At 38.3% G+C, this 25,495-nt stretch overlaps 1 protein-coding gene across 4 annotated transcripts in view; it reads left to right on the forward strand.

Moving 5' to 3' along the window:
- Positions 1–4,117: 4,117 nt before the first annotated feature.
- The window catches only part of ripor2 (RHO family interacting cell polarization regulator 2), a 50,672-nt gene continuing 29,294 nt past the window's right edge, over positions 4,118–25,495 (forward strand). For all 4 annotated transcript variants that reach the window (XM_066715904.1, XM_066715906.1, XM_066715905.1 and 1 more), the window contains exon 1: positions 4,118–4,380. In XM_066715904.1, coding sequence (XP_066572001.1) covers positions 4,311–4,380 — 70 coding nt within the window. In that variant the 5' untranslated portion in view covers positions 4,118–4,310. The remainder of the gene's footprint in view (positions 4,381–25,495) is intronic.

Here is a 25,495-nt window from a genome sequence, read left to right on the forward strand (position 1 = left end):
TAATGTGGTCAATCGGTCGCTTCCTCTCCTCTCCTCTGTCCTCTCCCCTCTCCCCTCTCCCCTCTCCTCTCCTTTCTTCTTCTCTCATTCACTTGCTTCTTGCTCTCCTATTCACCCTCTGTGCTTTTCCCCTTAAGTACTCTGCCATGAGTGTTGTCGTCGGTGTGCTTTTATGCCGACGCTTAATGCTGTACAGGTGTGTGCGCTCGATACAGTCTGACAGGTGAGTGACTTGGAGGTTTCACTCCCATACAGCGTGTAAAATGGAAGAAGAGTAATGATTTTGACAGCCCTGCTTTGCATGCACTGTGGCTCAATTAGCCAATTTGCTGATCTACTTCAATATGTTTTTCTGGAGCTGACCAAATGAATTATGGACTTACGTGAACAATTTATCTTTCAAGGTGAAAATAGGCAGGCTTGAATGTACACAACAGTGAATTCATTAATAGACCATAGAGGCAACGAACAAGAGCCAGAGTCAGCCTTACTGCGCTGGCCTCATTATTGTTCCCATGGAAACTCAGAACCACTTCACAATTATCCCGAATACCACGGCCTGAATGAGTCGGGCCCACTTCTGTTTTGTGTAGCTAGGGCTGGGCATTTTGTTTGGTCTGTTTTACCCTTCAGAACGATTTCATAAGTTTGTATTTGTAGAATGTATTAAGGCATCTTATCGAGGGAATATTCCAGTTTACAAATATTCCTATTAATATTTATAATGATAAATATAAAATGAAGATATGTTGGTCAAGGAAAAGTCAAGAGGATGAGGTCTAAGCTCTTCATGGTTGTGAATGGTGAAATAGAGATACCATCAAAACACAATATATTCACGATTATTTGTGTATTTGTGATCATTTAAATTGTAAACTATTAAAATATCAGGGGTCCAAGACAAGGCCCTGGTGAATACTATGCTATCCAATTCAGAATTACATTTACCCAATGGAGACATATTGATAGCAAATTACTGGCCATTCCAGGCCAGCCCAAAAAGATGTTAACATCTTTCGACAACCTTTCGTATCAAGTGCTGTAGAAAAATTCAACAAAACAAAGTCATGGTCATATTCTAAGGACCCTGTAGCTACAGAGATTTGTTTTCAAAGTGTGTTAATAGATATTCAAACCTGTCCTTAATAAGACGTGCAAGTGAAATGTATTCTGAGATATGCAGCTACTATTTCCATGCTGTGGCAATATTGCAGGCCACAATTTTATATATATATAGTGAGTAATGGACTATTCTGATGTTGTACAGATATGCTGTGTTTTTAACAATCAGCGTTATTGTTTGAGTCATGAAGAAGTCCATTGAAAAAAGATTGCCTCGGAATGGCAAAACTGTAGTTATGTTAAGTGGTGTGTGCGAGTGTGTGCGTGTGTGTGTGTTTGTTGGGGATGCAAAACATTTAATGTGCTCCTTCAGACAATGTGATCTGTTGTTGTAAGCTGACATTCAGAAGGGGCAGATAGAGGTTGGTTAGGAAACAAATCTAAAATAGACAGAGATTTAATTTTTATCTGTGACATTTCAGTCCCAGTTTCAAGTCTCATGCAAAATATTAAACATATGATGATTATTATTAGTAGTAGAGTTAGTGTCTAAATAATTGCGTACTTGAGCATGAAGCCTTCACCTCCGAAATGGCTGATTAAACCAACAAAATTAATCTGACTGCTTACAGTGTCTTGCTGCATAAACAAATGGATGCATTGACAGCATGATCTTTGTGCCAGATCGTAGTGAATCAGTATGTAAAGACCTGTAATGTGGCCTGTCACTGGGTATCTTGTCATTTTTGGTATAATCATGTTTGAATACTAATCTAGGAGACTGTCCCATATATTACCAAGGACTAATTGTGCTCTGAATATTTTTTCTTCTTCATCTCCTTCTCCTCCTCCTCCCTTTAGTGTTGTTTCTGAGGACTACAGTAATTACATTTGATATAAGCATTCAGGTCAATTAGCATTAAAACAGTGGTAAATCACTGAATAAAAAGCAGATCAAATTCCAAATGAACAGCTTGTCTGGCTGACTGTTCTGCTGCCCGGTTGCTTCTGGGGGGAACAAATCACTTTGGTGTCTGGGTAACGGGTCTCAGCGCAACTGACGTGTCCGCTGAACGAGGGAACGGGAGGCTAATGTTAAAGGACATGAACATTTGAACAGAATTACACACAGAAATATTAATAATAATGCTCTCTTTACTTCCGATATGAATAGAAATTCAAGGAAGGTTTTCATTTCATTTCCTTCCTCGTTTTGCAACATTTTGGTCACTTTCCTCCTGTCCTGAATACCTGTTCTGTTCTTTTTTCCATTGCTTGCTCTTTTTTCAAAGTATCCTCATCTAAGAAAACTCAAATCCTATACCCTATAACTCATATTACCTAACACACAGCTGCTCACCTAAATTATTTTTTGCCCATGGTGTCTTGTTTCTATGAGGCCATTAATTATTAACTGCTGCTTGCAGTGGCTCAAGTTCAACATGACAACTCTCTGAACACCTGAAGTCCAATCTGTAAAAATACTAGTCACTACCAGCCCTTCTACTGACCAGATTTAAGGAGACAATTATTAAGGGCCCTTATTTAGTTATTTTGACACCTACATGAGGAGGCAAAAACAAAATATGAATTTGCTACAAAACCTCAAAGAAACATTTTTTGTAGAACTGGTAGCCTTTAATGAGAGACTGATGTTGTTGTGATTTTAAAAACATGTGCTCTCTGAGAGGTATTTTGTCTATTGTATCCATACTGTACACTTTGGGGTGGTGAATCGTGCTTAGTTGTGTGCAAAGTCAAATATGAACAGATTTGATCCCAGCTGCATTATTTGTGTTTAGAAGTGTCTCACACTCTGTTGGAGCATTTTGACACTGTTAACACGAGTGGCTGAGGATATGTAGCTCCTCTAATCATTAAAATACTGGAGTTAGAGGGGCTTTTGTCACCTGTGTGATCTGGTCCTTCAGTGAGATACAATTTCTGATATCTGCCTCCTGTTGTTATAACATAGGTCGTATAAAATCACTTTGTTGGCTTTAGTAGATTTCATTATATATTAATTAATACAGGCAGGCTGGAGTCAAGAAGCTGTTGTCTCATGGGCACTGAATTCTGTTTGATAGCAGAAGGTGTGTCATGTATGACACACAAGTTGTTTATCCTGTCTAATTAATGATGGTCAGTGTAATTGACTGATTAGTTCCCATGAGTGCAATTTCAACCCATCAGGATTTCTTTGGCTCGATTCAGTCATGTGTAAAACCCCCAAACAGTCAACACTGATACAATAAAATGCACGTTGGATACGATCTCATAAACCCCCCCTTTGTTATAAGATCTGTGTCTGTTTCATTTGGCTCCAGAGGACGATCAAGAGACTGGAGCAGAAAGCGCAAGCTGAAATCAATTGGATGCAACCTAGTTACTATTTTTGGGGCCTTGTCTTTCAACTTGTCTCACTGGACTGAATCCTATCACCTTGTCTGTGACACATGATAGCTTTGTTTTAACACAGCACTCAACAGTTCTTTTTAACTCCTATAACAAGAGAGGAGTGACACACAATGCTACCCCAGGAAAACATGAGAAAGAATCTATAACAATTGGGTGTATTTCCATTGTAATTACACATGACCAATACTTACTTTCCTGTTGAGTTTATTAATACATTGATTTTGTTCATAAAATGTATTTTATTCAGCATAAATGTATATGAGCAGCCACTTGTTGTAAGACGTAGACTTTCAAATCAGGTGTTAATGTGCTTGAAGAAAACATGAAGTTGCTGGCTTTGAACGTCTTTCAGTTATAATGAAAAAGAATAGTCCTTGTGAAATGAGTAATGACAATAAACCGGCCCTTTTCCTTAAATTAGTCACCATTACATTTCATGATCTTCTTTCGATAAGTCACTGCTGAAAATGAAGATTTTATTTTAAACAAAATGTAGTCAGTTCACCTCATATCCTTTAAAACAAACCATCTTTGAAAAGAAACAAAATGCATGAGGATGTATTTGAATCCTGTTATCTCATTATCTCACAAGAAGTAAGTGAAGACACTTGTACATTGGTGATGAAACACAGCCAGGGTGGTGGAGTTGTGAGTTTCTCTCACACAGCGAAGAAACGCACTGCGCAGCTCTCTGTTTCAGTCAAGCAGAAACTAAGAGAGGCAGCGTAGATTATCTTAGGAAATTGCCCAAAGGAATTGGGCAACACTGATTCAATTTAACAGTACAGTAAATCGCCGAAAGACTGCCATTTAACAAAAAAGTGGTCATCATGACAGAGATCACTGAAGATAACCTAGATGCCCTGATGCATGAGGAATCTGAAGACGTCTTCTTTGAAGGTACTGTAGCTTGGACAAGGAGACATTTGCTGTATAACTCAGTAAAGGGCAAGTCTAGCATTTGATATCCATGTCCTACAGAGTGGTAGGTCATGCAATGAGTTTGGCTTATAGAAGACCCTTTGCAAGTGTAACTGGGACCAATTTAACAATGTGGAGAACTGGATTAGGAGGATGTATAATATCTTTTTAAGCTATTATTAATATCCGTATTACTATTTTACTTGTAATCCTTTATAATTCAAGTAACAGGTGAGCACCAGAAAAGCTAGACCATACTTAATTGAATGTCATAAAATAAAAACCTTTCACTTTTGGCATGAAATTCATACAGAAATGCATGAATAAAATGTCCTGTATTTTTTCTTCTTCTTTCGTTCTGCTTTACACTTTCCATAGCAGTTGAATTTGTGCTTGCGTGTGTGGGTGTTATTTTAAAAATAACTGATTCTCTAAACCAAGGAGTTAATTTTTAGATTAATTTTGTGAAGCTTGCTTGTTTGTTAGAGTTCAGTGGTATTCAGTTTCTCCTGCTACATAAGAGTTTGAGAAAAATTACAAACGATAGACTAATGTTGGTAGTAGTTTGCTGTACCTAGCACCTGTTTGAGTTTTTTAAATTTTTCCGCTGAGCATTTTGTTTATATTGGTTTGGAAATGCATGGGCTTCTGTGTTTATGTTCACTGTAGTGTCATGTAATAATGTTTAACAAGTGGTGTGTGTAGCCTGATAGGACACCTGCATATTTTAAAGGAAAGCTACTGTCTAGTTCAAGTAACATATCTAAATTGCACATGCTAAACTATACATGTTAACTGGTTTCGATCACAAATCCATGTAGAGGTTAATTATGTGTAAGGTGTAAAACAGCTGACAGATATTGATTTTGAGAGACTACCAGAGCCTTATTTTCCTCAAAATCCATAGTTTCCTCTCTACCTGTAAATATAACAAGGTAACCGCAGTGTGTCAGGTTCTTAAAAATGTATTGTTTTCTAAAACACAGTGAAGACAAAAATTGATTGGAAAGGAGAAACGAGGAGCTGTTTTAGGGATGGCTATCTTTGCAGAAAGGTACACTCTGAGTAGACCTACAGCAATAGCAATAGATCATACAAGGGTTGAATAATAGCCACACAAAAGAGCACTGCAGATTTGAAAAGGCTGCATCATGATAAAAGATGGAGCATTTATTTGTTCATAGCTTTCAGAAGGCTCGGGTAATGGAAAAAGGCTCTCTAATTGAACATGGTTATGCTGGGCTTTTCTGTATTACAGAACATGTTCAGTACAAATATAGCTACAAGGCAAATGTCACTTTCTGTTTGCGCTTTAACCCCTTTACATCTGTCAGCTCCCGACGCAGCTGATATAGTAAACCACTTGCTTCGAGGATGATGACACCATACTGAAGTTCACCGCAGGCAATTTCCATTTTAATTGTGCACTAGTTTCTTATGGTTATTACCTTGATTGTTTGCACTTTTCAATTTTACCATGTGTTAACTGTGCCTTAATACATTAGAGCATGCTGATACTATAATTTACCCTAGTAAATATTGATATTGGTTGTTTCACACAGCCCTTGGCTTATGGGAAATTATGGAAGTATCATTTAGCTGATGTTCCAAGAGTAGGAGATGTTTGGGATGTTTGTATGGATGGGAAACCTCAGAGGCAGACATAAACATTGGGTCTGGTTTGTGGACTCAGGGTGGCACATGCTGTTTCTGTCATGTTGCTTATACCATTGTGAGACATAGCTTATAAGCAGACTTGCCAAAACTGCTTGTAAGTAATGTATTATGGTAGCAATTCATGATCACACACAAAAAAAACTAAATCAAGGAGGCTTTCAGTCAGAACCTATGTAACATATTTATTGATACATAGATGTAAAGCAATACAATGTTCCTTATGTCTGCTTACCTAAACCTACGGGCTAATTCTGTTCAAGGTAACCCTACTCACACATGAACTTACTGATGCTTAGAGTGACCGATGAGAGGTCATTCCTGGGCAGAGAGCAGTAGAGCTAGCATACCCCTTTCAGACAATGCCAAACAAATAAATTAAAGGAGATTAATTGTAGGGAGAAGGAGGTAGAAGTCAAACCCACAACAGGACATGATGCATGAGGTAACTTTCAGTATCCCTAGCTTGGTGTTCATTTGGATGATGTAATGTTAATTCTGAATTATCAATTATGAATGGACACTAGAATGGATGATATGGTGGGGTAATCTCAATTATGAGTTTAATGTGTTAATGTGCTTTGATTTTGACCTTTAAATTGCCCCTGCCCTCGGAGTAACCTTTTTTCTTGTCCTGTGCAGAGAGGTGTAATGTGGTTTCCTCTCTCGCATTTGACAAACCAAAAAGCAGGTGGAGGCCAGGGAGGAGGAGATCAAATCAAAGAACAAGGGGTTTTGTTTTGAGGCAACACTGATTGTAAATATGTTTTTCTTGCCTTTATATGATTGTGGGTGCCTATCAGCTAGCTAATGGGTTGCTAGCTCTCAAGCTGATGAACTGAAAAATATGTTCAAGTATGTCTTGAATTGTGTTTACTGGGATAATAATAGGCACCCTGACTGATTCATCAATATGCTTAATTTCCGAGGCACACCACCAGTGAAGCACTTTTAATGAAATGTTTTTAGAATAGTAAAATGTGCAAATATCAACCATTATAGCAATAAACACACTGTATCAGTCTTGAACATTGTACAGTTTATAAAGTAATCTACGTGGTGATGGACAGTCTGCTTTTGTGCTGATGTCTGTGTTCGTGTCTGTTTTTACCCTATAAAAAGATCATGATCTCTGGCAGTGATCACCCATGAAAACCTAATCAACTTGTTTATCACAGCTGCTCTGTTTTCTGTGAATCGGAAACAGCTAGCAGTGTTATTTTTTAATCAACAGAACTGGGCGTAGTGCAACCACTTTGCCACAAAGACAAAGCAAAAAAAAAGAGAAGAAGAAACATCTCATAACTCAGCTGGGTCTTGCCTGGGTGGGGCACAGTATCATCTCTGATACAACTAACTGCAGGTTACAGAGAGAGAAAGGCTTGGTGGCAAACACAACAACAAGATTTGCTTTAACATAGCAATGGCTAAAGCCAAAATGCACCTGGTGAAGCAGAGATATCTAAGTGAGAAGCAACAAAATATTTTAAAAAGTGTTTAACGCTTTATTTACATTGTGATACTGCAGTGCAAAAGCTCATTAATCCAGCGGCAAGTGCCTGGGCATAGCTGTCTTTTATTTAGGTCATAACAGTTAATTAATTTTAGCCGTAGAGACGAGGCAATTATAAACACCAGATATTTAAACGCAGCCGACATTTGCATTACAAAATACTGTGGCCCTGTAAATGGCAATGAGTAGTAACTATTCTTTCATGCATAATGAGAAAAGAAATGTAGGCAACTGGACCAAAAAAATATATAACAAAATATAATGAATGTCAAGTGTACCACAAGAAAAGTATTAATGCTGCATCAATGGGACATCCATGAATGTAGTGGTATTGTCACATACTGTGTGCCATGGTATATACACAGTGTAGCTTTCTGCGTGACTGTCTGTTACAGGCCTCACATGAAGCAAACAGCAAGAAAGAAATGTTGTCTTGATTTACCTTTTAAATACTTGATTAAGCTGCATAATTAAAGAAATAACAGCACACCAAACAGTACAACTCCAAATAGGCATTAGCTTTCTAATAGATGTGCTTGTTGTTGATGTTTTGCTGTTTGCGAGTGCGTGCCACTGTGCTGCGCTGGAGGGGCTAGTCTCCCTGCCGTGACACCGCGTTCCCAAGGCAACCACGAGGGCGAGCTGTGTGTGGGTCTCAGTGCTGCAGACAGTTCAGAGTGAGAGGCGTCGGAGACAGGGCTGGACCGCAGAGTCATTATTCTGAAGCTATTACATTTCACATATCTACTCTAGCTCTTCCTAGTTTGTTTGTTTAATTCTGTTTTAATCACTATGTTCAATAACACAGTGAATTTCAAAAACCTATGTCCTTCTATCTCATTTCTTCATTTTTTATCCACTTTTACAATGTTTCTGGTTGTCCAAGGACCAAATTTGTGGGTCGTATATATTATTTATTTGGCAGATCTTATAACTTACCGATTTTACAGAAAAGTGTACCTAACCATTTTATATAATCTCAGTGCTTTCATAGCCACTTCAGGCTTTAAAACATGTTTTCTTTCTCGCAGAGCTGAAATAGAGTGTCAGTAATGTTGCAAAACTACAGCAAAACTGCAATTCATGCACATTCCACTCTATTTGAGGTTCGTATATATAATATGGTTATATTTCCATCTCGCCGCTTATTGATTCAAAAGGTCAACATGCTCAAGGATGAGTGCGCCGAAAAGAGTCATTTGCATTGTTAGTAGCTTTACAGTATTATCTGATGAGCACTGTAAAGTAGCAGAGCGTCTGAGTTCAGAAAGTCAGTGTACACGGGATATTGCATCCATACAACAGTACAAGCTTTCTTTGTGAAAGAGGCCAAAGATTGCCCTTCTATCTTCTGCTCCATCTCAAAATGATTACATATTCAACTATTTGGGAAAGGTTGACAGTTAAATCATATCTGGAAAACAAAGCTCCTGAAAGTCATACTACTACTATACTAATATCACTACTACTACTATTACTTGTACTGGAAGGTGGCCATAGATGTTACAGTCAGTGATGTAATTTAGTAGAACTTGGAAAACATTGTTATCAATTGAAAGGCTTAAACACAATGCAGAATGTTCTGAAGCATTTTGTTTGTTAACTAGCTAATTTCTTTTGGCTCTTACTTAACATCCAGTCTCAGAAAGATGATATGAAGTCCTAGGGGACCTGTACCCAATATATACATAATACATTGTGTTATTATTTCAAACTGCTCCCTGGGATGTTGCTCAGACTCGCTGGATATGGCTGCAGTACAGTGTATCGCCTGACGGAGTGCCTGCAAGCATTGAATCAATCCATATCTGGGACAAGCCTGAAGCTGCCTTATGGATGGCAGTGGACATAAATATATAAACATAAAGCACAAAGCACTGTAGTGACTTGTTTTTACATGGGCATCATAAGTTATTTAAAGGCTGTTTTTTCTTAGATTGTCTGTATGAACTAAATGAAGTGACTTTTCTATGAAATTCTTGCTGTTTGAAATTCGTCAACAGCAGTGCAGAAGACCAGTGAACATTTTCACATTTTATTGGAACATTTAAACATGCTGCTAAGTGAAAGCTGAATTCACAATGCCCACAATGCATTTGTAAGGTTTTTAAGAACCTCCCTGTGCTTGCATTTAATGTATTTGTATGTGTTGCTGATCTTCAAATGTGTATCTGTACTCAATAACACCACATGTCATCAAGTAAAGCAGTTTGCTGAGAATGTGTCACATAAACCTTTTTATTTTGTGAAGGCATGACAATTGAAATTGACATGTTAAGAGGTTATTAATGAAGCTGCAAAAACAGTTCTTAAAAAAATAGACCTCCCAACTCTTTTTAAACCCAGTTCACGTATTAAAACCAGAGTGGATAAGAGAGACCACAACAGCACAAGATGCAAAAAGCAGGATTCAGTTTCACAAATCAATTTATTCTGCCATTCTTGTCTAGACATGCCTTGCATTTTCCCCCAAGAAACATGATCTGCTGTAGGGCTGCTGAAAAGTGAGATGTACAGTATTTCAGGGGAATGACTCTTAAAAGTGATTAATGGGTGAAAAAAAAGGGAAAACACTGGCTAGGAGGGTTTATTTACAGGCTTTACTGCTACAGTCCTTACAGCATCAGAGATTATATCAACGTTTGTGGGCCCATGCCTTTTTTAAGCTTTAAAATGTCTTCTGGGCCTCTTCTGCACACAGACTTTGCAGACTTTGCATAATCTCTTTGTTTAATTAACAACCATGTAATAAGGGTTTTCTTTCAAGTTATGCTCTGCACACACATCTGGGTGGATGGTATTAATAATATTTTAGAGCTATGTGCTTGAATGCTTTCCTTTAATAATTCCTCGATAATTCTTGCCTTTTTTCTAATGTTGAGATATGACAAGAACCCAGAAAATCTATGCAAGAAGTTCCTGAAATCCTGAAGTGTTTCATACTAATGTTAAGTTTAATATAAAAGCAGAAGACAAATGACAAACAGGGCGGAAATAATAGCAATGCAGAAAGCCCAAACATGGAACTGTCCCAATATGCATTTACACAACACGCATTACAGCTAGGAAGACTTCGAGAAGCAAGTATTGCTACTCAGTGTTTCCATTTCCGTACAGTGAAAGAGCAAAGATAAGACTTTTGCAAAACAGGCTCTGTTTAATCTTAATTTGAAAAGCATAGTCAAAATATAGTAGTGTGTCCATCAGAGGGCCTTTAGCAGGGGACAGTTTTTCAGTGTGTTTCTTGAACTGATGGAAATGAAGAGTAAGCTCGAGTGTATATGTGTGCCAAGTGCTGGGTCATGGTGAGTGAATCTGTGGTGCGTGCTCACCCTCAACAGCTGCCAGGGTTGGGCGAGAAGCTAAAAGTGGGCAGGGGAGTGTTTGGGTGTGAATAGGGAGTCATTGGCAATTTCAAATCATTGGATCTAATTGCACATTGTAGTTTGGCTGGCAACTTGGGGTTTGGTGCGACTGCCAGAGAGATTTCTGCAAGTCTACTACTGACAGACTGTGGGTCTCCAGGCTGTTCTGCTACATTCTGCTTTGTTGTTGTATTTAAATGGTTTCATAAAGTTTAAGAGTTATGCCATTTAGCTCTGGGAGAAATGTCTGGTATGCATCCATAGATCCCACACATACTACAATAGTTTGGTGTCTACTACTGGATTGTTCCACTTATTGACCTACTTTAGCCTATGCATCTCATGTTTCTACAAACATGAGGTGTTTAAATGGCTTTCAATTCGAGGAAATGAAATAGAAGGGGATGAATCCACATCTTCACAGAAAGTAGAAGCTAGGAAATGTAGAACAAGCTTGGTGGATTGCACAGTGGCTCTTTTTCTTTATGATTAACCATTTAGGCTGCAGTGTGATAACAAAGCTTGAATATTTGAAGGACAAAAGTTCCCAGGTTTGTTTTTTTCACAATTTTTTCACTTATTCTATATGCTCCTAAGGTTTGAGAAAACCTGTCAGCATTGTTTTTAGCTGAGTCGTCATGGCCCATCATTCTCTGGAGCTTTATTCCTTTGCTCAGCCTAACCTTTGATCCCGAGTAATATGACCCTTAAAGTAACGTCCGATCAAAAGAGTCAGAGGACTTCATGCATAAACACAAGGAATGAATTGAAAATCTGGTTCTGTTACTGCATGGCGAGAAGTCTCAGTCAAGGCTTTTTGGTGATATAGTCACTAACCCTCAGTGCCTTCTCTCTCAGCCATTGCCATACGCAAACACACACACATATGAATGAAGTATTGAATAGGTTTTTAAAAAGATCACAGGGTGGTTAAGCGGTACATGACAAGGCATGGATCTGCTTATGGAATTCTTTGGTTTTAGAGGCTTGTTTTCAAATCCATCTTAGACCACAATGCACAATTTAGTGGTCAACCCACAATGGGAATGCATGAAAACCCTAACACACATTTCTAGCCCAAGTTGACACCCATACTGGCAATTTGGAGACTGGGAGGCCTCTAATCAAGGAGAATTGTCAGGATTTCTCCATTGTCCTCCTTTATCAGATTGTAGCATTCTAGTCAGAGGCTGTTGGGGTTGGAATTGTTAAGCACAGCAGTTTACAATTTAAGAGGAGGTGTGACAACCGAACCCACAAAATGAGACATACAAGAATGTGTGAGATCAAATTATATGAATCTGCGGATGGCACACTAGAGTCTTTAATATTTGATGTTGTTTGTTTCTTGTAAATATAATTCCTTGAAGCGGGATGCTGATGACAAGCACAATTACATGCTGAAGGTAGGCACGGCGGACTTGAATGGTATTTAGAGAGCTGTCTTTAAAAGCTTTTTTGTTGTAGGTTTTCATGTGCCAGTTTGCTCTATAGTAATATTAAACTGCTGAAGTTACAAAAGCAGAACAATTGTTCGCGGTAAGTGTAAATATGTATTGCATTAAAATGATTCTTGGGTGCTAATATTTTAATAATGTACTCTATGCAAATTGTAGTTAAATTCTTCATTTAATTATATAAATTATAATAATATTAACATAGTGTTTTGCTAGTTCATCTCATCTATTAATAACCTCTTAGTCTGAACACTTCCAATATGAAAAAAAACATGTGTTTGTTTGTTTGTTTTAAATATTGGACTCATATGCTTTCATTACCAGAAACATATTGTTGTTGTTCATTTAACTAAATCCAGTTAAACCTTCTTTGTCAGTTACGTTTTCCTACTTCTATTTAAAGTAGCTTATGATGCAATTGAAGAGCGTGTTTGGATCTTTCATTTTGGAGTTGAAGAGATTTAATGTATTAGGTTAGACAGAAATTAGTCCGTTTCACTTCATTTATCCATTTGCATTCAGACAACGGTGGAATTAAGCTTGCTAGCCATGTAGCATTGGCAGAACTGGGCTGCAGCGAGTCATTTCTCTTGGAAAGACAGGCAGAGTGGAAAAAGTTATTCTCAGTCCTGTATAATCGTGTTGAATCGTGGACTTTATCATATTTGGTTTATTTGAACAAATTGAATGGTTTATCTACAATAATTGGTTAGCCGAGACCATTTAGCAAATTTAATTTTACCATATGTGTGCCTAATATTGCTGGGGAAACAGAAAAGGGCAGTAAATCAGTGTGTATATATAGATGCACTTATACAAAGTTTGTAATGTATTAAAACCTACATAATTGATATGCAGGTGATGGGTGCTCTATTGTTTTGATGCTTTAAAAAAGAGATCACTCAACACGCTATGCCATCTCTATCAGCTCTCCCGCGACACTGGTCGTGTTCTTGTAGCGTTCAGCAGTTCTGCGCACATCTGCAGAATCCCATTGGTGGAGCAGCGCAGAACTGCGGAAATCTGCGCAACACGAACGCGCCTAAACGCGGTAGTAAAGCCCCTCCCATATTCTGAGTGCAACCAATGCGGGACGCCCACTCCGTGTCTAGTGGCTGCTGATTGGTCCGCCGTTTAAAGGGAGACTTATCCGAAACCGGGATGCCTGTGATTGCTGCTCGTCCTTCACAGCTTGCCTCCCGCCGGATCTAACGGGAAGCACATACACTGTAGACGCACTTTTGATTTAAGCAGCCAGGCGTTTCGGATGCTTACTTTTCATGTGCTGTCACCTCAGTCGTCAATACCGAGTGAAAGCCAGACATAAAGGCTGCGTGTTAGTGCCAATGGAAAGAGGCAGTCAGTAGCCCAGCAGCTACTGACTGTGGGCTTCAGTGAAAGTAGTTGTGCTTCAGAGAGGTGAGTAGACCTTTCTCATATTGATCTAACTAACTTTCTGCTGCTGTACACATTCAAAAAAAGCCCACCAAAGCAGGTTGTTATACACATTCAAAATGCATTAGGGTGTAATTGCTCCATTGCATTGTTATATATGGAGTGCAAGGACATTTCACACATGTTTTCTTGTCATAGTAGCTTGTGCAAGCCTTGCCGTTTTGGCTGTACATTGTGTCGGTGCATGGTGTGAGATACTGTGGTAGTTTGTAACGTCATATTACAATAATAAAACTTCACCTTTTAGCATGCTGTCTCCTTCTATAGAAAGAGTAAATGGAAAACCAATGGGTTGAATCACTGTTAACTGTTTATGTGCTTGTCAATGTGAGTATACTGAACAAATATAATATAGAAGCATTATACATGTATTAAATAAAATAATACAATTCAAATAGATAATACACCCACTCTTTACATTCTGTCACATGTTGCCAGGGAAGTTCATCCCATTACATTCCCATGGTAAAGGTCAGGAGATTTTTTGAGGACTACATTTTTATCTTCCCTGAGAAATAGAGTGCTATTTAAGAAAGGACTGTTGTCTTACTTACTGCCTAGCCCACTTGTGTTTGCATTGCGACTCATTTGTGCAGGTCTTTGCATGCATTGATGTTGAAGAGTACTTATGGGAAAATTATAATTATATCTAATCTTCTTTCTTGTATCCACCATGGCTCACCACACAAACCTGTAGAAGATGATAATGTCATGGTAATAATTGAGGTGAAAATATGGTTTAAAAAAATAACTATCCACCACTGGTACAATTTCCTTTGAAGTTTGATAATCATGTTTTCCAGAAGTAGGCTAATGCTTTGTAAGTACTTTTAATCCTCATTTTCACATAGCCCCATAATTGTAACTCATGTATTTTTGCATGTATGTCAGCAACTTATTTCCAGATCAGTTATTTGCACGTTGTTTTTGTTTTTTTAATTCCTCCTATTGTGAACAATAAGTCTATGGTGTGGAGATGGAAGGAGATATTTATACACAATACGTTTTTGGGTATCAGTGGATAGGTGGGATGGTCAGGTGGGCTCTCTGTCAGGTGAAGTGAAGTGACTGTCAGCTGACCAGTTCCTTCAAATCACCTATGCAACATGTTTCTCCCCTCTTGAAGTTGCACTCCAAGCTTTGTATCATCTTGCTTCAAACATCTGGACATGACTTTTGAAGGCTTCTCTGCCAGAACAGAAATGTGAAGACCCCTAGGTCAATTGTGAAGGTGATGTCTAAGAGTGTACAACCTCATCTGGGTATTTGGTGAACCAGAAAAGGCGGTTTTTGTACTGGGGATCCAACTGCATTCATTACAGAGACACAAAGGTACTTTTTTAAAAAGGAAGAGGTCACTGCGAACCCCAAAGTATAATTTTAAGGAGCAGATGAATCACTCTCTAAAGGACTGTGTTTGGTTGCAGGTGCTGTGGTCTGGATACCACATGGAGCACAGGACCACATCAATTAAAAATTGCTTAGGATTCAGGGAGGCTCTGATCTGCACTTTCACTTAACCAGAAAGAAAGCTGCTGTTTTGACCTTAGAGCATTGCCAGAGTCAATATTTGTAAGCATCCGAACCACCACAACCCAAGATGTAATAAGAACCGCTACAGAACTGCACAATGTGTATGTAAAACAATTCCATATCCATTTTATCACCAAAGTGTAAGTACAAGTATCACCATTGTACATATTGAAAAGATTAAATGAGTGTTCCCTAGAGGTGTGTAATGAATCCTTATTTATATATACATCTAAATTAATGTATGTAGCTTTACAAATCCTTATGTAGTGAGGGGAGGATTAATTAAACAATTTCAGAGAGCATGTGATTACAGAGGTCATTTTGCCTGGAGATTGAAGTATTTATTAGTGAGCTGAGTCTTTTTTGCTGCATTTATTTAATAGATGTAGGCTACATATATAATTGCCAATGACCAATGACTTGTAGACCTGATTCCTTACAAAATCCTCTCAAGCCACAACTTTAGGAATGGCAACATTTCACAGTTCTCTTCGGCTTCAGAATTCTTGCCGAGTGTGCCGGCTTCCAATCTATTAAAAAGATGTCTAAAGAAGATAGATTCGATTCTCATAGCTGCTTCACTCTGTGAGGTATTTTGTATTGTTCTTTATGAGGATTCTTAGGTTTCGGTTGACTTCATTATTTATTCTAGTTTTTTTGGAGGGTTCCACTGAAGCACAGTGGAGTTTTTGCTGTCTCATCTGCATGACATTTTCTTTCAAATCACAGAGAGACAAATTGGACATTGAAGTGCTACAAAGCATAGAATTAATCACCTGACCAATCCTATGGATGCTTGAAAAATGTTTTCATATCCCAGGATTTTCTATAGGATTAACAAGAGCGCGTGTCTTTGAGACGATGGGAGAATAGTTACAATTCACTGTGTTGTCTTTACCTCTCACAATGCGTGACTTCACCCTTCACACTGCTGGGCTGTAGAGTGCTGAAGAACACCCACACAGTATTCCAGAACATTTTCTCCCTACAGAGTGTTGGTTACTCAAATGAAAATGTGTGTGTGTGTGTGTGTGTGTGTGTGTGAGAGAGAGTGAGAGAGAGAGAGCAAGAAAAATGCTATAACAGGAAAGGATGCTTAAAGGATATCAGCATTAAAACTTTTTGCCCAAAGTCCCTGATGTTTACACAGCTGAAGATAATTTTATGTTAGGCTCCATTCTTTGATAATGCAAGCATTGTCAAACATTTCCCTGTTAGATGTACACATACAGCTTCTTCTAATACAACCTATTTAACATTGTTCTTCAATATTATTTTGTGTGTGTGTGTGTGTGTGTGAGAGAGAGAGAGAGAGACAGAGAGGGGGGTTAATAAAGTAATATGCACTGAAGCCAAATGGAAATTAGATAAATTGTCAACTTTACTAGTTCTGCTCTCCATTTGTCCTGGGTGGCTGTCACTCTAAATTCAACAGAAAGATTCAACCTTAAGAAGGGTGCCTATTATTTATTTGTGAGGCAGTATAGACATTGTGGATGTTATACTTTGGGAAACCATTTTAAGGCTTAACACTGGATGCTTTTGTCTTTGTAATGTGCTTTATGGAAAGGTCCCAGTAACCCCCCACCCTCCCTGACAGTCCAGAAGCGTATTTCTGGAGGGAGAGGGGTGTGTGAATGCAGAAGATTTTTGACATTCTGCAGTCCAGCCACACCGAGCCCGTAAATGCCGAGATGAAAGCCTGCCTCTTTATCCTCAGCTGTCCCTGAGAAGTCTGCTGGAGCAAAGCATGTGGCTCCCAGATATCCGGAGGCTGAGAGGGAGAGGGAGAGGGAGAGGGAGAGGGAGAGGGAGAGGGAGAGGGAGAGGGAGGGACACACACACACAGACACTGTTTTAAATCAATACGGTCATTCTCAGTTCACTTCAGTGCAGATTGCAGTCTGAACCGATATTATGCACCGCAAGGCTGTAGCCCAATGTGGTTTATGAAATGTGTACGCAAACAATTAATAAATACAAAAAAATGCATTGTTTTTAAGTTAATTCGTGACAATAATAGCACGTGTGCAGCATTAGTTAAAGAAGGCCATTGAGGATGTGTATTTTTTTTGTGCTCATGGGAAATGGTTCTTGTCATGCTTGTATTAAAATTACACACAGCCTGTTTAGTAGTGTAGTGTAGAGTAGTGATATTGTATACCCTCATCTTGTCAGAGGTGTAAAATGAGATTAATCGTGAGGCTTTAAGGGTTTCTGTGTTTCTTTTTATATCTAGTGGAAAATATGTCTGAATGACAAATTGGCACTTTGTGAGTAATACACCAGGTGGATAACGGGCAAGGCCTCTGTTTTTGGGAGTGCTGAGGGGACTATAGAGCAGGTGTTCAAATCAGTGGCTGACTGGCCCACCTGGGGAGCAGTAGCGGAAACCAAAGCCTTTATCTAGGACAAGTGGGTGATCTCCCCTTCCAGTAAGCGCACAGTATTTTTAGCTGCTCTGTGTGGGGCTTCAGTTCATGTGGCTGATTGTGACTGTAATGCGTTGTAGCAGCTCATTTGTGCTTCCAGTAGTGTGCTCAACAAGAAAGCAGAGATTACTTCAGGATACAATTATGATGAATCAGATTTTAAGATGTTTTTCATTCATTTCTGAAAAAAAAAAAGTAATTCTCATACTGAGGTAGCTGGCTACACAGTATCTGTCTGATAGCTATTTTAAGATAGTCATAGGGGGTTGTATGAGTAAAGGTAGGCAGTATTTTGAAATGTATTATGTATTGTGTTCTCCTATTTATTCATGATTGTAAAAATACTAACATTTTGCGTTTTTTCTTGATTGCTATACAAATTATTTAATATAATAGAGATAGAGGGGAAGACATACTCCATAAGAATTGAGTAGGTACCGTCGAATACGAGGATTACAGTATTTAATCAAAATTTAAAAGGTAATATTTTAAAGGACACGTGTTTTACTGTACTCTTTTAACTGTAGACAGTGCAAGATAGGAAACTTCTAGGCCTAAATGTTTTGCAAAGATTAATCCATCGTTGTTTCATAATTATTCTGTTTCGTATTATTCTATTCTACAAGCTTTTTTTTCATATTAGTCATGCATATCACAGATAAAAATGTAATGCTTGATCTTAACATCTCATATGCCAATGCATTATAAAAAAGATAGTTCAGAAAGTGGTGCTATCACATTACTTGAACATCAAAAACATGGATTGCTCTTTAAATAATTCATATGTAAAATGTCCTGCAGCTCCAGGCAGGGATTGTGGTGAAGTATACATTGAAACCCAGTTCAGTGGCAGAGGACATTGTATCAGTCTCATTGTCTCTGTGGTCTCTTTCTGTGGTATATTAAAATAGAGAATAGGGTAGGTTATTAAAAATGTTTTGAAGTGGGCCATTTTATAAGATTAATTAAGAAAAGGTAGATGCCCTAAAATTACTTAAATATTGTTTGGATGGATTGGATAAAATGATGCAAGTTCCATTTCACTCACATTAACAGTGTTGCAGTCTGGTGGTATAAAACCATTTTAACATAAAAAATATAATATAATCCACAAACCATTTTAATAGTATGTAATATCAGAGGCCATCATTGTGTTCAGAATTTAATGTAATTTCCATTTAAACTAAATAGACATTTGTAAAGTAGTAAAAAGTTGAGGTATGGACATACTGCATGGACATACTACTAAATAAAGAAATAACCAGCATAAAATCTGTTGAAAATGTAGTAGGCCTGAAGTTCTCAAAATACATATTTGATTAAATGTGTGCTTTCACTGTTGCGCATAGGCTACACCTGGCACATACACATACAGTGAGGGAAAAAAGTATTTGATCCCCTGCTGATTTTGTACGTTTGCCCACTGACAAAGAAATGATCAGTCTATAATTTTAATGGTAGGTGTATTTTAACAGTGAGAGACAGAATAACAACAAAATAATCCAGAAAAACGCATTTCAAAAAAGTTATACATTGATTTGCATGTTAATGAGGGAAATAAGTATTTGACCCCTTCGACTTAGTACTTGGTGGAAAAACCCTTGTTGGCAATCACAGAGGTCAGACGTTTCTTGTAGTTGGCCACCAGGTTTGCACACATCTCAGGAGGGATTTTGTCCCACTCCTCTTTGCAGATCCTCTCCAAGTCATTAAGGTTTCGAGGCTGACATTTGGCAACTCGAACCTTCAGCTCCCTCCACAGATTTTCTATGGGATTAAGGTCTGGAGACTGGCTAGGCCACTCCAGGGCCTTAATGTGCTTCTTCTTGAGCCACTCCTTTGTTGCCTTGGCTGTGTGTTTTGGGTCATTGTCATGCTGGAATACCCATCCACGACCCATTTTCAATGCCCTGGCTGAGGGAAGGAGGTTCTCACCCAAGATTTGACGGTACATGGCCCCGTCCATCGTCCCTTTGATGCGGTGCAGTTGTCCTGTCCCCTTAGCAGAAAAACACCCCCAAAGCATAATGTTTCCACCTCCATGTTTGACGGTGGGGATGGTGATCTTGGGGTCATTCCTCCTCCTCCAAACACGGCGAGTTGAGTTGATGCCAAAGAGCTCGATGTTGGTCTCATCTGACCACAACACTTTCCCCCAGTTCTCCTCTGAATCATTCAGATGTTCACTGGCAAACTTCAGACGGGCCTGTACATGTGCTTTCTTGAGCAGGGGGACCTTGCGGGCGCTGCAGGATTTCAGTCTTTCACGCCGTAGTGTGTTACCAATTGTTTTCTTGGTGACTATGGTCCCAGCTGCCTTGAGATCATTAACAAGATCCTCCCGTGTAATTCTGGGCTGACTCCTCACCGTTCTCATGATCATTGAAACTCCACGAGGTGAGATCTTGCATGGAGCCCCAGACCGAGGGAGACTGACAGTTATTTTGTGTTTCTTCCATTTGCGAATAATTGCACCAACTGTTGTCACCTTCTCACCAAGCTGCTTGGCGATGGTCTTGTAGCCCATTCCAGCCTTGTGTAGGTCTACAATCTTGTCCCTGACATCCTTGGACAGCTCTTTGGTCTTGGCCATGGTAGAGAGTTTGGAATCTGATTGCTTCTGTGGACAGGTGTCTTTTATACAGGTAACGAGCTGAGATTAGGAGCACTCCCTTTAAGAGAGTGCTCCTAATCTCAGCTCGTTACCTGTATAAAAGACACCTGGGAGCCAGAAATCTTGCTGATTGATAGGGGATCAAATACTTATTTCCCTCATTCCCTCCCTTTGTTGTTATTCTGTCTCTCACTGTTAAAATACACCTACCATTAAAATTATAGACTGATCATTTCTTTGTACAAACGTACAAAATCAGCAGGGGATCAAATACTTTTTTCCCTCACTGTATTTATCGAATTTACGTACACTCCTGTCAAATCATCCCATAGTCCTCATTGGGATTCAATTTCTAACTTGTTATTCTACTTTCTATTTCATTAATTTAGGTTTTAGTATGTATTTGTCTTCATGGTCATTATCATAGAACAACAAATCCTGCACCAATAAGTAGATTCCCTTCCAGTAACGAGTGACATTTAGACTGTATATTATGATAGTTGTCTGTACCCACAAAAAAGAAAACCATGATTTCTCTGAAATATTGAAAATGTCAGGGGGAAGTACATATTGTGGCACACACTTTACTGACTGTTTTGGTCAAGAGCTTTCAGAGTATTGTACCACACTAATATGCTTCCCCTGCTCACTTAAGCTGGAACAGCCAACAAGCTAATATCTGGCAAATTATATTGTATCAAAAGAAAGGGATGCATAAAAGAAAAAGGGGCATGTATGTTGTAAACTTAATCTTGCTTTAATAAGCAGAGTTATTGCACCTGGTTGGATATAATTGTGCCTCTTGGACAGATAGATTTCAACATCACGTAAGTAAGACCTCTTGCACAAAGAAGGGTCTCAGTGTCTGCTACTTGTAACAATCAAATGTTCTCGACTCTATGGACTCTTTCTTTCTGATCCCTGAAGTGACAATGGACCAGTGCTTCTCATCAGTTCAGAGTGTGTGGCCTCTTTGCCTTCCATTTGTGGAGGAGGGAAAGACTGCTCCTCTTCCCAAAATAGATAAAGGATGCTGCATGTGACTCATGCATTAAGGTTCCATGGAAGAAATAATAAATACTTTGCTATTTTTGATGCAAGTAGTCAGACAAATCTGTTTGCATGCATGATGCATTCAGTTCTCCAAATGACATTGGTACTTCAACAGAAAAGCAGATTCAAGAAATGTTGTGCTGCAGCAGTCAATTTTAAATATCTCTAATCTCTCCAAATTATTATATATCAACAAAAGCGGTTATGTAAAACTAAGTATTCAAACTAATAAGTATCATGTTTCTCGCATTGTTAACTAAAATAACTAGTTTTAAAATTAAAGTGTTTTTCTCTGAAGAAGAAGAATCTTTAAAACGTGGCAGACATCTCTCAATTGTAGTATTTTGTGATCTGACTTGATCAACATCTCTTTTGCCCCAATTGTATGAGCATTTTTGTTTGTTGTTTTGTTTGTTTGTTGTTTGAGTGACACATCCAATACAAATCCCACAGAAAACAGTTAGAAAGACTGTTACCCACCAGCTTCTACCAGTATTTGACTTTTTCTTTCTATTTTAAGTTAAACTTTATGTAATGAGAAAAAAAACATGTGTTGCTTTGTTAATGTTTAAACATATAAACTGTAAACTATTAACACCCCTAGTAAGTATGTAATAGAGATAGAATTAAATATACCACAGGCTTTGGTGGTTGGTCCTAAGTTCAGATTTACTTTTGCATCACTGTTGTAAAAAATATGCCTACTCGTGTGTTTTACAGTCTCAACCTTCTCTCCACATTCAAGTTTTCTGTCAAATTATCTCTACATTTTGAATTAGATTTCAGCACCTTCACACCATACACTCATAAAGCCAAAAACACAATTAGTTTTAGCTCTGTCTCTTTTTTTTTTCGGCATCTGGAAATCTGGAACAGTAGCCGCCAAAGGGAGTTACAGAGTAGACACAAAACTATCTGCAGCAGGGAAGAAAGAAATTAAGTAACATGACCAAGCATAGGGAAAGTATCAATTTTTTCCCCACTTTGCAAATGATCTTTGGGGTTGTATGACATGAAACACCTTCTAAAAGTTAATGCTATTTACGTTGTCCTTGATGTTGTACCACAGCTGTAGGGGAAAACTGCTGACGTGGAACCTAAGTATAGTTTCTGTTAGCTTTAAAGATTGAAATGGTACACTTTAAAGAGGTTTAATCTACACAATCTGAGTCTCAGTGAGTTGGGGTTCAAGCGTTTGCAGGACAGCAGCTTGAAGGCGCTTTACTGCACAGCATTTAATAACACAATCATGTGACTGATGTGAATATGTTTGAAAGTAATTTTCAAACAGGCTAAGTGACTTATATCTTTCTCTTTTTAAACTTTGGTCTGAATTGGAGCTCATGAGTTACATGTAATGGTGCTGTACATGGCCTTTTACATATACACTTTAAAAGACTGTTACAGTGAGAATTGTACGTATTGTTCACTTGGTGTGCACCAGACATCTTAAGAATAGTAAAAAGTATGAGCTACATGGGATATGCAAACAAATAAACAAAGGTGAAGTGTATATGTAGAATCTGGCCATTTGACCTTGTTTTTTTTTTTAAGGGAAGTTTTCACTAGAACATGAGTGAAGATGGTGTGTACCATTGTCCCGAGAATTAGCTTGATTTGAATATGAGTCTGCTATTCATATGTCCTTATCTCATACCAATATCTCAATATCTCATAAAACTGTGTGGTCATTTGGCTATAGGAAGCTATAGGAACACGCTGTCCCCTTGCAGAAATGTTTCATGTCATGTTGAAATGTGCTGCACTTATGAAATACCATAAAGAGTGTAAAGGACATTTTGTAATTCTTTCCAGTTTGTATTTCCTTTAACTTTTCTTGAATCAAGTGCTTTAAAGGCATAGTGCTAAGGTTGGGAATACAAGTTATAGCATATTAATTGTAATCTTAGTCACAGCATCATAATCTCCACTGTGTAATATCCCACAATGGGTCAGCAGACATTTACCAACACATTCAGTGTTTAGTTGTAGTCAAATGTATACAATGTTATTGTATTAAAAACAACAATAGAGTGTCTTAACTCAGTTCAGTCAACTGAAATCCTTGCGCTTTTCCCTTGGCTGAATAAGTCTTCAGCAGCCTCTGAAAAGATAGCATTGATAGATGAGTACAAGTTCAAGTATGAACAATGGGCTATTTACATGGAGAAAAATAACACTATTTCTGCACATTTTGCTTTAGTAGATAGTTCACTGGTCCATTGAGTTTAGAATGCAGAAATGTTTTCTCAAAGTAATTCAGACTGAAAGATTTTATTCTGTTTGGCCAAGTATAGAAAACATAATTTAATTTGGACTTTTGCAAGGCACTGTATATATAGCATCACCTTAGCTGTGTTAATGTGTTGATTAACTTCTGCAAAAAAATTACTAATCAAACACCTGTCTTATACGTTGTTAGTATAGCACTGAACATCTTAAAGGTTTTCGAATTGTGTATGATGTAATCTGTGTGTAATTCTGAAATAGTAAAAATGTATTGCATAACCAAGACTTGGACAGGGGAACTGAAAAATTGTGACTAGTGAGGCAAAGCTAATACGTTTAGTATTTAAAGGTTTAAAATAGACCAAAAGAGGAAGCAAAAGTGACATTTTATGTCAATGTCAAAAGTGAAACAAGAGTTATCAGATTTTTATCTAATCTTTTTTTTTTTTAATTAAAAAAAAAAAGCAGAGCTCTTCTGTCTGCCAATATTGTAACCCATTTCTTGTTTGTGGGTTTATAATAGCAATACTGTTTTATGTAACAGATCGTATATTGTATGCAGTTGCCATGGGAGTATAATTTATACAGGGCATAGAAATTAGGGCTGCCGCTACTGCTAATGTACTGTAGGCTGAGATTTTAATTTCATTCACACATGCTCCTGGCTTTAGCCGCAGAGTGGCTTTTGTGTGTGTGTGTGTGTGTGTGTGTGTCAGTGAGTGAAAGCTGTATATCCAAAGCATCTAGCTCAGTTTAATGTTTGGTTGATCTCATGATGTGACTTGTTCTTGGCAGCCAGGCATGTTTAGCCCAGTGATTTATAAAGCTTGTGCCCGACTGTGAGAGGGGATGCGAGTGGCACGTCTTGCTTGCCCAGTGTGTTTCCCATTTGCAGAGGGGAAACATTGCAAAGCCCCTGTGCAAGCCTCACACTAGGAGATTAAGTGCAGGGGATTCGGGCCTCCTCACGTTGGCTGAGCTGCATACGAGGTTTAAGCTAGAAGTGGCAAATTGCTGCTGATTATAACAGCTGCGATGCCTCTGCCCAGCCGGCCCTTTTTAATTTTACTTTCCGAGATCCCTGAGGATTCATCGACACGCCATCGACAGACAGGGGCCAAAAGTTTATTGTTTTATTAACTGGGCAGAGTGAACAGGTGGCATAACTTTTAAAAACTCTGAAATGGAAATGAAGGGACTCTAAAATTCATAAGAGATTTGTCTACTTTGACAGTGTAGCTGTGAATATTGTAGTCACAGGTGATAACAATTCTTACAACCTAACTGGTGCATTCAGTATTCAATGCAAAGAAGATTTGCACCCTTATTGTCAAAGATGTGCTAGTATAAGATATTTCAGCTTATCTGACAGAAAGTCCACATTATCACACTAGTTTCCATTATCAATACAAGCTTTTTTGTAAAGATTGTTTTATTCGACTGCAATTTTTTTTTGGGTCAGATTTGATGTGGCAGTGAAGTGCCAGGGAACTTGTCTTCTATATTTGGTGTGACTTGAATAAGTCTTGTCCTAATTGTGTCATATTCCCTAACTAAAACCCTTTAATGTAGTGCTGTAATGAAAATGAAATGTTGCTAATGGATACATTTAAATATTGCACCCCAAAATAGTTCATCCTTTGCACTACGATGAATAAACTGCAGCGCTTTGGGAAAATATGTCGTCAGTTTCCTTTGACAAAAGACGAAATCCACAATTCCTAGCCAGATCCCTGTTTTTTGCAGTATTTTCTCATCATTTAATCCAC

This window comes from Amia ocellicauda, chromosome 10 (genome assembly GCF_036373705.1).
Source record: "Amia ocellicauda isolate fAmiCal2 chromosome 10, fAmiCal2.hap1, whole genome shotgun sequence".
NCBI lineage: Eukaryota > Metazoa > Chordata > Actinopteri > Amiiformes > Amiidae > Amia > Amia ocellicauda.